General features: G+C 36.8%; 2 protein-coding genes across 4 annotated transcripts; both read right to left on the minus strand.

The window, feature by feature from the left end:
- Positions 1-1,112: 1,112 nt before the first annotated feature.
- On the minus strand, positions 1,113-6,986 carry LOC144443902 (uncharacterized). 3 transcript variants are annotated; one of them, XM_078133506.1, is made up of 3 exons: positions 6,860-6,961; positions 6,560-6,633; positions 1,113-5,502 (listed from the first exon to the last, which is right to left on the minus strand). In XM_078133506.1, exon 3 carries the CDS (start codon positions 5,446-5,448, stop codon positions 3,805-3,807), a length of 1,644 nt encoding a protein of 547 aa, XP_077989632.1. In that variant the 5' UTR covers positions 5,449-5,502; positions 6,560-6,633; positions 6,860-6,961; the 3' UTR covers positions 1,113-3,804. The 3 variants fall into 3 exon arrangements, with proteins under 3 accessions (XP_077989632.1, XP_077989631.1, XP_077989630.1); XM_078133505.1 differs by having other exon boundaries at positions 6,519-6,633; XM_078133504.1 differs by lacking the exon at positions 6,560-6,633 and having other exon boundaries at positions 6,860-6,986.
- Positions 6,987-9,008: 2,022 nt separating this feature from the next.
- LOC144443866 (uncharacterized) lies at positions 9,009-10,942 on the minus strand. The gene is made up of 2 exons (XM_078133453.1): positions 10,751-10,942; positions 9,009-9,546 (listed from the first exon to the last, which is right to left on the minus strand). Exons 1-2 carry the CDS (start codon positions 10,908-10,910, stop codon positions 9,287-9,289), a joined length of 420 nt encoding a protein of 139 aa, XP_077989579.1. The 5' UTR covers positions 10,911-10,942; the 3' UTR covers positions 9,009-9,286.
- Between the last annotated feature and the right edge of the window lie 1,917 nt (positions 10,943-12,859).

Genomic DNA, 12,859 nt, shown 5'->3' on the forward strand with positions numbered 1-12,859 from the left:
TAACTTAGAATAATTTATTTCAGATCAGAAATGAAACCTGAAAATGAACACACACAACAGTCAGTTTTTGAACTTTATAAATTAAATGGTATTTACACTTTAAATATTTCAAATAAAAATGAAAGTCACTTTTAGGAATGTTGTTTTGAGCATATATCCATGTACAATGTCCCAAGCTTTGCCACCACAAAATGTCTTTACTTTCATTTACAACTTTGCACCATGTGTGGTTAAAACTAAATATAATAATTTCATATGGTGACATTTCTGATGTCAATGTTGTACAACTCTCTACTTGGGGTTATTAGTTTTCCACACTGGTTAAAACATTGCCTCTTACCACTGTGGTGTGGGTTAAAGCCCTGGTCTGGGTTTAATTAAATTTGCCATGCTGTAAGAAGAGTGTCATTCAGTCTGACTCTACCGAACAATGCAGGTTTTCCCTGGGCACTCTACTTTCCTCCTGCATACAATGAATACATGAGGGTCAGCCCTCAGTGGACTTCTTGGGAGACTATTTGATAAAAATTCCAGTATAAATAACTGATTATCATCATCATTATCATCATCAGACTTGGTACAAATGTACAAACAGTGTGATATTACAACACTTACAGCTTCTCAACAACCACATTTTATGTGAAGCTTATATGTGGGCAATAGGGGGAGTGTGTTGTTCTATAGTTTAAAGTACTACACAATTATAAAGGAGAGAATGGAATGGTAAATCTAAACTATTCTCACAAACTAGAGTATTTTTCTCCTCTAAGACTATGGAAGTGTGCTTCTGTTTAGAGGCATGGTGCTGTTATGATCATCTGACTGATTCACACATTTCGGGTCCGGTAGACTTTCAAATTTGTTGTAGGTTCACTTTGCTGTTACTGTAAGCAACAGCAATGTGGAGGGCCACCATCACATCTCAGTGTATACATTTCAAATAAGATGAATTAACAATGAAAACTTAGAAGTACTCACAAATTGTCATTGCACACAAATTTGACTTTGCATATGAACCCATGTGTGTAATATTTACAGTGAAAATAAATATCTCAATATTATGTATAATGATCACACTCAACAACAAATCAATCCCTTGACAAAAATCAACATGTTTTAGAAATAATGGCTAATCGGATTTTTTTAGCGCAAATTGTGCAATGGTGCGGCCTAGATCGAACACTGATTTATATCAGGAGTGAAATAGCTATTTTACACAAACAGGTCAACTTCAGTTTAAAGTACCATTGAGCTAGTGATGTATTATCGTTGATTATCTATTCTAGTTAATTGTGACCTACAAGTTATTTTTTAATCAGGACACCCTACCGCACACCGTACTGTTACTTTGTCTACTAGTGGTTAGATATTATCAACCATGTGATGAAGAGGATTGTTGTCCACGAAAGATTTAAAAGCCAAGTGGTACTTTACAAACTTACAATTGAACTGTTTGTGTGTAATAACATGTACAAAATGTATCTCAAATCACATCCTTTTATAATACATGTACATACTTGTAAAACATTGACTACAGAAGAATGCTTTCTACAGCACATCAATCAAGGTTTTGACTTATTGAGACGAGTCTAGTTCCTGGCGACCTTGTTCCAATTTGCACCAAGTTATCATCACACATAATGTACCAGAGTAAATCGGAACAAGGTCGTTAGGAACCAGGCACAAACTAAAATAATGTTGTTTGATGTGGTACTTTACACAAGTGGGTAATAACAGCTTACCATATTGACACAAACTAAAACTATTGTTTTATGTGGTAGATTACACAAGTGTCTATATGTTGTGCATGTACAGTATGTCATAACCACATAATCAAGAGTAGTCTTGCTGCTAGACGTTCGGGCTTTCTTTCGATGATATAACTATAAGCGAACGAAGTTCGCATGTGAGGGCTTGCCCGAACAGTCTAGCGAATGTCATTTTCAGACCGGACATTCCATTGAGATTACGATAAGCGGTGGGTTAGGCCATATATGCATATATATACTTTAATATATTCAATCTCTGCATGCAGGTGTTGACAAACACATTTATGTCATTACTATGTCTTATCAGTTTATGGTAATTGTGTTTGATGAGTGTGTAGACGTTGTCATTCACACATTTTAGTTAACGCATTGGTGGTTATTTTTACAAGCCCCTCCTTAAGATGAATATGCATGAAAATTTAGCTATTGTCCTCTGTTTGTGCTTGTCGCTAATACGGTTCTCTGATTGGCAGTTATTTATATCCTGATGACATTCGCTAGACTTTGGATGTTCCATCCTCGATAGCGTTGTTCGGCTGTGTGTCGTATTTTATCGGAAGAACATCCGAGGGCTAGCTGATAGACTAAATCAAGAGTCACAAGTGTAAACATTGGAAGTCCCCAAAATGTATATTGCAAGTTCATGGAAGTCAGAGATGCCACTCTATTGTGAGTAAAGTTAGACCAACACAGCCATTCAATAGCATATCAACATATCACAACAAAGATTTAGTTTGTGTCTATCTTGGTATTAAAGCCAAAATCTCTATTGTATACAGAAATATACATGTACTTTCCTCTTCATAGCCAACTATCACAGATAACTTTCAGCATAGACAGTGTCTATGCTTTCAGTTACACATGATATGCTTGTACACAGCTCTCACAGAATAGTTGTCAAATATGCACCTTGCTGCAGGTAACTGCAGGTACTATATTTACTGGGGTTTTTTGTCGGCTACCATTGTTGTAATTAAGGCAATAAATAAGTTCATAAATGATGATAGATGCAGTGTCGCTGTCCACTTCCTTCATTAACAGAATCTCTTAAAGACGTTCATGCCAAAACAAAGGGGTGATGAATGCAAACAAAGGGGTGGTCCTATAAACAGGGGTGGTCCATGAAAACAAAGGGGTGGTGCGCCCCTCAAAAACCCCTTGTGGAGAACACTGGGTAATTATATGTACATGTAGTTCTTATCCTGTCTTTGTAGTGCTATAACTACATAATACAATAATGAGTATGCATACACATTAACTGTAAATTCTCTATTGTCTGTAGTGTAGGAGAACTTTGTAATTACTAAAACTAGTGAATCTAGATTTCTACACCAAATGCTTTTCAAATGGTATCAACAACCTAAAAAAGAACAAAACACCACTATGAGAATATTCAATGTGTCTGTTTATGGTAAAAAATTTGCACAACGTTTTCATACTTTATCTTAATGTTTTGTCTATTCAATAAATACAGTCATATTATAAATATGTTTGTAAACAAAAGGCATGAAAAAACAACAATATGTAAACAATCCTTCAGCTTGCTCATGAAGTATCACAAAAAACAAGTAAAATGTTAACAAGTACTGTTTGAAATAATAGTATCAATAAATATCAACATAATAACAACCTACATCTGTTACAGATGAAGAAAGTTTTACTAACATAGTATAGGATAAAGTAGTCTGTAAGGTAAGCCATGATGGGGCGCCCTCACACACTGGTCACACAGGTCAGTGAGGGTTGAGCAACGCAACACAACATATCTTGCAGTCTTAGCATAAAACAACCTCATCTGACCTACCACAGTGACACCATTTTTAAAATCACTGAAGAAATTTAGTATTAGTTCTATGATTTTCTAGTCTAGCACAATGATTTTAAAGTTCTGGCAACATTTCTAAAATTACCTATCATGATTGCTTCATACAGATAAATACTACTCATAAATAATATATATTTTCAAAACAAAACATCAATTAATTACAATCTATGATGTACAAGTAATGGTGGTTGGTGTCACATCATTGGATTTTTACTCTGTATCTGTTCCAGATGCTGTCTTTGAAGCTCCCAGTTTAGCAATTATATCATGCAATTTTCCTGCACTTGTCTTGGTTTTCTTCGTCTTTTTAAGCATGCCATCACTACTGCCTTCAGTAGATGTATTGGAGTTTGAACTATCATCATAATCTTTAAAGTAAGGACTGGTTACAGTAGTTGATACTGAGTCATATTTTGGAGTTACAAATTCATCACTATCAATGGAAGAAGTGCTGTCTTTGAAATCATTTCTTTCAGATTCTGTATCACTACTATCAATATTGGATCCTTGATAAAGACAATTCTTAAAGTTATCAAGTGTGATGTTTTGTCCAGACAACTCTGACAGATACTGTAAGCTTTGCTTCAAGCTTTCCTCAGCAGTTCCATTTCCTTCATTGTCATGGTGGTTTTTACTGAAATCTTGCTGTGGGGAATTTCTTCCTGTCGACATATCTACATCAATTGGAGGTGCAAACATGTCTTCCTCCATACCCATCTCTTGCTCAGCTACACAACCATTGTTTGATTCTGTCGATCCCTCATCTTCATTGCTATCAGCTGGTCCAGTTGACATATCTATGGGTTCATCACCAGTAATGTTATCTTTAGGACTGTCACATTGATTGTCATAGACACCATGTTTGACTTTCATATGACGTGTTAGGTTACCTTTCAGTGTGAACTCACTGGGACAGAGATTACATTTGTATGGCTTGCTGTTTTTATGTAGATGCATATGACCAACCAGATTATGATAGCGACTGAACTCTTTCTTACAAACTGTACATTTATAAGGCTTCACCTCACTGTGAACAACCATGTGAGCTTTAAGGGTTTGTTTCTGTGTGAATGATCGATTACAAACTTCACAAATGTGGGAGCGAATGTTACTGTGAATCAACATATGTCTCTTCATATTGGCATGCAAGGAAAACTCTCGTCCACAGATTGGGCATTTGTGTGGTTTAAGTCCCTTGTGAGTAAACTCATGCTGTCTTAGATGATGTGGTTGCATAAATTCCATTCCACATTCAGAACACATATGAGGACGGATGTCTTTGTGTTTCATAATGTGATGTTGTAGCTGACTAGGATACGCAAATGTCTTGTCACATTCTTCACACCGATGTATATTTGGGTCTCTGTGACTGGCTAGATGACGCTTCAACTGATTCAATGTTAGGAAATCTTTACCACACTCCACACAGGTGTTGTCTTTTGCCTGGTCATGTCTAAGTTCATGTGCTGCTAGTTCACTTGGGTATGCAAATCCATGTCCACACATCTTACAATTATAGGGTCTGTCTTCACTATGTTGTAGCATATGCCTTTTCAAGTGACTGACCTGGGTAAAGCTACGACCACACACACTACACTGATGTGGTTTGACTCCTTCATGAGTCAACTTATGAATGTTAAGATGACTAAGCTGTTTGAATTGCTTGCCACACTGTGTACACACATATGGCTTGATGCCTGTATGGCTTAGCATGTGAGTTACCAGGTTATGTTTTGTAGTGTACGACTTTGAACAAAGTCGACAGTGCCAGCGTTTCTGGTCACCATACTGGATGTACTGGCTGTCATCAATTTGCAGTGTGACATCCATGCGATCAATGTCTTCTGCTGTCATACTGGTACACACAATATATGTATTCAGCTACCAGCTTGATGTAGAACTTGTTTTCTGCAAAGAAAATTAAAAGAAGGATGACATGGCTATATTCTATCAAAACTATTCACAGATTGATTATATGTGAATAAATAATGTCTTGCCTTTCTCACTCAGTAGTAAATATAATTAATGTGTTGGTTTTATCAATTTGATTTTCTATGGACTGACACTGACTGTTTTGTTTTGATGGTGCAACATATAAAACGTAACATACATAATAAATTCACTTGTGCATTAGGTTTAATAATAATATATTTCAATATAAAATAGGATGTACTTAGAAAAAGTACTAATATAAAATAGGATGTACTTAGAAAAAGTACTAATCCATTATTGGCAGACAATTTTGAATAGATTGAACACCTTTAAGTTACTAGTATGACACAGATTAGGTCTCAAGGTGTGACAAATAAAACAGTGCTCACTTTCAACATTTGCTTATTACTGAGATGGAATAATAATACATTGACCTTCCTACATTTTGTAGTTAGTGTTCTGATAACAATGTATCAAGGACTCCCAACTTGTCTATACACATGGACACACCCCTTTGTGTTGACAGTTGTATATGAAAAGAGTTCTTATATAATCATACAATTGTATATACAGTATTAATGTACATGCATTGATCTGATCATAACACATTCAAGTTCAACATTGCACTAATAACTATGTAACTGTTTTTGGTTCAAAATGGGTGTGGTAGACACATGGATGTTAACTGTAACTCACTCTGGACTGTCATCATTAAATCTAGTATCTATCATACCATGTGGAAGTATACATTGTACTTCCATGATTTGATCATACATAAATTGCCCTTGGTCATGTGAAGTGTTACTACATGTATAACGTCTGAAGGTCTGACATATTTACTAGCAATTCAGCATGTGTACATTTATGGTGATACAATGTACGCATGTATATATTTTCAGTGTCCACATCATATATTCGTCAATGAAAATCCGTGTCATAAAGCATTTGAGATTTAGACTGATATACCGCATTATCGATATAACTATACTTACATAATTAATAACCCAAATCTGACATAATAAATCATACATACATAACTAATAATATGTACCAAAATCTGAGGAAACTGATGAGCAATGCGAGTTCCACGACATACCAGTTGCCCAACTAAAATGTACAAAGAAAGAACGAACGCGTGGCGGTTAGAAGTAAAGCCACTGAAAACAGGAAAACTAACAAAAGACGGTAATGAAAAGGAGTGGTTTGCTGTGACAAAGCTGTATAGTACGGAGATACAGAACGTGAACAAAGACCAATGAAAGACAGCAGTGACGTCAAACAGACAAGATTTCGCAATAGCATACACTCTCTGAAGGAAAAGAAGATCAGTTACCTTTCTTTTGTACGTGAAAATCGTTTTTTCTTGTGTGAGGAAGATTCTTTTTGGCGATATTCCTTCTTTGAGTAACTCCACACTCAACTAAACTGAGAGGAATGAGCGAATGAATGTCGTAGAAGGATACAGCGGAAGTGGATGTGAGTCAATGGACAGGAAATGGTGGCCTCTCGAAAAAATTTCCCAGAATTGGGCCTTGTCACTTGGCTGCTTACCGACAAAAGATATCAGTAATGTCTAACTGCTATGTTTTACCTACCGCAACACAGCTGAATCCATTCTACACACAGCAAGTCCAAAATTATTCAAAAGTCGTTGGCAATGAAGCAGTTGACATCTGCGTTTCCGCCATCTTGTTTGTAAACATTCGCTAAGATCGATGGGAAATTTAGCGCGAGATGATCATATGAATGTAATCATGGTAATGATGGTGCATGGTGTTACACTCGACTGCAATATATTTGTTTTTATGTTTCAACTTGTGTTGATTGTCGTTGAGATTTTCAGAACTTGCATGTACCGCTTCAAATATTTGCATTACATATATTTCAGACTGCAGTCCATTATCGGAGATATTCATGGAGAAATAAAAGTGTACCCTGGGTTACACACAAGAACTTGCATAGTAATACAAACATCATGTGAACTTAAGTTTTATCACAAAAACCTCAGACCACTAAAAAGAAAAAAACAACAACAAAACAAAATCAAACAAATAATGAGTCATTAAAATTTGTGTGTTTTTTTTTTAGGAAAATGTAAGGAACCGAACAAGAATTCAAACAAAATCTTTACATTGAATTTGCAATGACACAATATTAATAACCATAATTTATCTGTACTGAAGTTACTTAGACTTAACTTGACAGGAATATTTCACATGCATTGATTTGGATAACTTGGGAATTGTATTTGGAATCCATTGGAAAAAGGATTATCCTTCAATAATTTGTTCAACCTAATTAAAATCTGGTGAATATGGCACCATTTCTTATTTACTATAGAGTCATTTGACTGTTGCTATGGGCGTGGTTATGGTTGCTAAGGATATTTGCATACAATTTTTTAAATGTTTACTTACTTGTCTACCAAATGATGTTCAGCAAAATATACTGGCATTGTTTGTTGCTATGGGCGTGGTCATGCTTGCTAGGGCAAATTGTGTAAAAATATTTGAACAAAATCTGCAGAATAACACCTAGAAACATCTCACCAAATTTCAGTCTGACTGACTGGGATACAAGTTTTTGACCAAAATTCACATTTTACACCTAATTTGCATATCGCTGATGAGATCATTATGTATTGTATTTCTTCAGCTATACACCCTCAAATGCATCCCCAACCTACATTGCTCAGTAGTTTTCGAAATAAAGTTTTTTAGACCAAAAAGACACAATTTAGCCCTAATTTGCATATTAATGATGGAATCATGTCATGAACAAATCTAAAAAATGACATTTTTGACCCAGATCACATACCTGTGATACGAACATTTTGCTTTGAACAATGTTCCCACCAAATACCAAGGTAATGAGTCTGGCAGTTTTTGAGTTTAAGTCATCCATCCATCCACACACACACACACACACACATTGACAGACACTGTTCGATGGCTATAGCACTACTAAACCTTATCAGTTCAATTGTGCTAAACAATACAGCTAAACTGAAAACAACACTCATCAATCATAATAGATTGAAATCTATGTGTCTACATCTAGAGCAGCAGCTTATTAACAATGTGATCTGTGAAAAAATACACTCAAACTGATTGGTCACAATGGGGAGTGATAACGTACATCAGCCTAATTGACTATATTCAAATGAAGTCATGATGTAAATGAGCACTCAAACTGATTGGTCACAATGGGGAGTGATAATGTACATCAGTCAATTCAACTATATTCAAATGAGGTCAATATGGAAATGTGGCCTCATTGAGATGAAAACAGGAGTGCAAATTTAGCAAATATTTTGCAAACATCTACAAACAGGCATGCCGATAACTACCATTGAGGCATGACTAAATTGTTTGCTGTTGTGTACTAGCATTACAAACAGTTAGTAATGTAAACAGGCTACAGCAGCAGTAAATAAAGACAACTTGATTGTATGACCAAGTTTATGGTTATACACCTTGTAAAAGTAGAATATTTTTATTCAAGATATCTTGACATAACTTTGTTATAACACAAATGAATGATTGTACTTTTCTTCATGGGATTTGCCATGGGTGTTCCCATATTGACGTATATACTTCAGTGTACATGAGAGATACGTTGTCCCTCCAAAACTTCTATTGCTAATTATCATACTGTTATCACTGGAGGGACATCAAATATAATGCATTGCACAGCAGTGTTACTTCTCTATGGCGCAGCAAGTGCAAAATACAAAGACTAATCTATTCAAATGTTAAAGTCAGTGTTTGATTTTTGCAGTTTCTTTCTTTAATTGTTCTATTGACTGTGCTAGGTGTTGCCCAGCATTCTGTAGTTCTAAATATTGTGCTGCTAGTTTTTGATCTGCCGTTTTCAAATATGCATTGCTTTCCATGTACTTCTTAGCCTTTTCATAGCATGCATCATTGTCATCTGTTGCCATGTCAACCAATGGTTGTGTAGGTGATGGTTCCTCGTAAGAGTCACACATAATCCCTGATGGTTTGGAAGACGAAGGAGCTGGGAGGGGAAAAAACAGAGAAAGATTGTGAGATCCTAATATACTAGTGAGGGGTGGACCAAGCAAAAATCTGTATTGTACCATAATTTGACTTGATTTATGCCTTGAAATGATTATAATATTATCCACATTACACTTAAATGTTTATGCATGCATATTTTCACAACGATTATGTTAATTGTCAATGGCAATTTCTGTGTGCATCCAAACATTATGTCATCAAATCACTGATCTGGGTGAGCTATTAGAGGATTGCTACATACCAGTAATCTATGGACTACTGGTGATGATAATGTTTCAACAGGTAAAATAATATATGCAATTCTTTCTAAGAAACAAAATAGCACAGAAAAATATCTATATCTTGCCCAAATATTCCAGTGCAGTATACTAAATTGTTTGCTAGTAGTCGTGAGAGGCTATCCATGGCTTTTTTTGGGGGGGGGGGGGGGGGTTGAGCTTTGTCCATTATGGGGTTTAAAATGTTAGTTTTGTGTACAAAACTAAATATAAACGTCAAAAGTTAAATATCGAAATAAAAGAAAACAACAACCTTCAATAGAAGACATACTCCCCAACTTGTATGTTTCATAGCAAACTTAATGTCACAAGTACTGTGGCAATCTATGTCCCTTTAGCTCTGGGCTTCATGGGACATGGCAATACTAGTAAAATAGCACCAATGGCATTGTAGCACAAGTGCACATTTCGTGTGTGTGTGTGTGTGTGTGTGTGTGTGTGTGTGTAATGTTTTTATCCACTTGCCCGGCATGCCCGGCCCTTACACGTAAACCATCGATGTAACTTTGTTGTTCTTTTTGTAATATATCATATGTCATCATTTCACTGTTGCAATGGGCATGGGCTAATTGCTAGGCATATATGTGTTCATTTGCCTAAATATTTATCCATTTGCCTGGCCAGCTGGGCCTTGTTCCACGTTCTCATCTTTGCCACATACACAGACATTTGACCATGCCTATATAGCACTACTCAACCTATTAAACAGCAACTCAACTAGTCTTGCAGACGGAGTACGGGACTCGATTCTGACATTGTCCGTGAACATCGGACAGGGAAAGGGACATATCGAGTCCATTACTAACTTCGTATGCTGAGGTGTTTGGGGACAATGGCAGTCAATGTCCCGTTCTCCATCTACTGCAAGTTGGGGATACGTATACGGTATACAGCAACACTTACTACTCGGTGAACTGTAGTTACCGGTCATAAGAGTGAACACTATGTCATCGTCGTGAGTCTTCTCTATGTCTTCTATCATTTCCTCTAAAGAAGGTGGCTCTGGGCGTTTTGGTAAAGGTACGGATACTTTTTGTTTCGCCATGTTGCGTTGCATCAACATGGTCAAAATACAGAATATGGATCAGCTGGCTTTCAGGAGTTTTAGTTGAGGAGAGATTCCAAGAACATACGAATGATAACATCGCTTGCCTTTTGAACGTATGTCCGCTAGGTGGCGCACTCATAGGACCCTGAATGAATCTCTCTCAGTTTTTCGGAGTTTTTTGAAAGCGTGAAGTGGTTATATTATTCATTTAGTATTAATGCAAAAGATCAAAATAACACCATATTATTAACGCAAAGTCTTGTTGAAATCTACTAATTAGCGTTAGTTCTTGTTTCTAGGTGTTTAGGCCGAAGCTACCGGTATACATTATTATTATTATTATCATCATCATCAAAAAGTTAGTCTGGATGCCAACTTCGTTTCTATTGTGAGTGGAGTGGAGGTGTAAATCATAACGATACTGTATAGGAACTAGACTAATCACGTTCAGAAGCACATCGATGAGTAAGTACATCGTTTGCTCCAACTCCTTGTTTTACCTATACCATTTTTTCTTTGATTGCTGGCATCTGTTGAAAACTGCTAGTTTGGATACCAACATGGTCTCTATGAAAGAGATCTCTGAAACATTCGATGAGGGATAGCACTACTAGATTAAAACTTCTCTCCAACATAAAAGATGTTCTTCTAGTCGATTAATAAAAGTATACCAGGTCAGGTCAACAGTATTTTAGTGCTCTTTTTAGCCTGCCCCTACGACCTCCCAACAAAGAACCGTCACGGTTCAATCATCATCATGCTGTTTGAATTATGTATGTACACAACAAGATGTGGGTGGATAGTACTACACAGTTCATTATGCCCCCCCCCCCCTTAGGGAGCCTTCAATATTTACAGGGGGGTGGGAGGGCCGGAGGAATCGGGGGGGGGGGGTCACATTTTACAAACCTGTTCTTGGGGAGGGTCATATAGTTGTGCATTGCAATATTTGGGGGGGGGGGGGGTCACATTTTACAATCCGTAGTTTTGTGACCAAATTGAAAATTAAATGTCAATTTGTGTTGTGTGTTTTGACATGTAAAAGTGAGATGAACATTCAACATTTATTTTTACGAGTACTTTACATGCCAAAATACAAAATATAAAACTACATGTATTGTTGGAAATTGTTTAATAAAACGATGCATATTGTTGAGTGTACCATCTCACCTTATCACCCATAAAGATGGTGATGGTGATGACGATGACGATGACGATGACGATGACGATGACGATGACGATGACGATGACGATGACGATGTTTTGAATGTCATAGAGAATGCGAACGGTGATACATGAACTGATTCAAGTAGTACCAGTGAGTCAGATTAGACTGACACTGATAATGGCAACACTGAAGAAGAAGGTGGTGATGATGATGATGATGATAATAATAATGAGAGTGGTGGGGGGGGGGTGTCATGTTTTGTGTGATTTCCCCCACCCCCTATAAATACTGAAGGCTCCCTTTTTAAAGGTTATCGGCCTTTCTGGACATAACGGATTGCTTTTAAATTATCAGTCTACCCCAATCACGTCAGTGGGTTAGATGGTCAGATAGAAACAAGTCATGCATTTGATAAATGAGACAAGTTCTGTCGAACATATCACAGGTATTGTTGTTTACCTGAGACAATCAGACGAGTTCACACGCCTTGTAGACGCTGCTTGGTTTGGAGAACTTTTTACGCCAGTCGCTAAAAATTGCTCATAGGATTTAATGAATAGTGTACCATTCTTCAAATACAATGATAAGGCCAAAAAGGGAGAGGATTGTTTTAGGTCAGCGCGCGCATCCCCGTCGTTGGTCTTTTTGTGTGTGTTTGTCCAGCACATGCAGCCTGCAGATCCATGGGGAAACACAAAAATAATCCTTCCTACTTCAGTGAAGACAACTGTAGAGCCAATCATGAACAAGCAAATGACATCTGCCCCACATGCACACTTGCTCTATTAAAAGCCCT

The sequence above is a fragment of the Glandiceps talaboti genome, chromosome 12, assembly GCF_964340395.1.
Source record: "Glandiceps talaboti chromosome 12, keGlaTala1.1, whole genome shotgun sequence".
NCBI lineage: Eukaryota > Metazoa > Hemichordata > Enteropneusta > Spengelidae > Glandiceps > Glandiceps talaboti.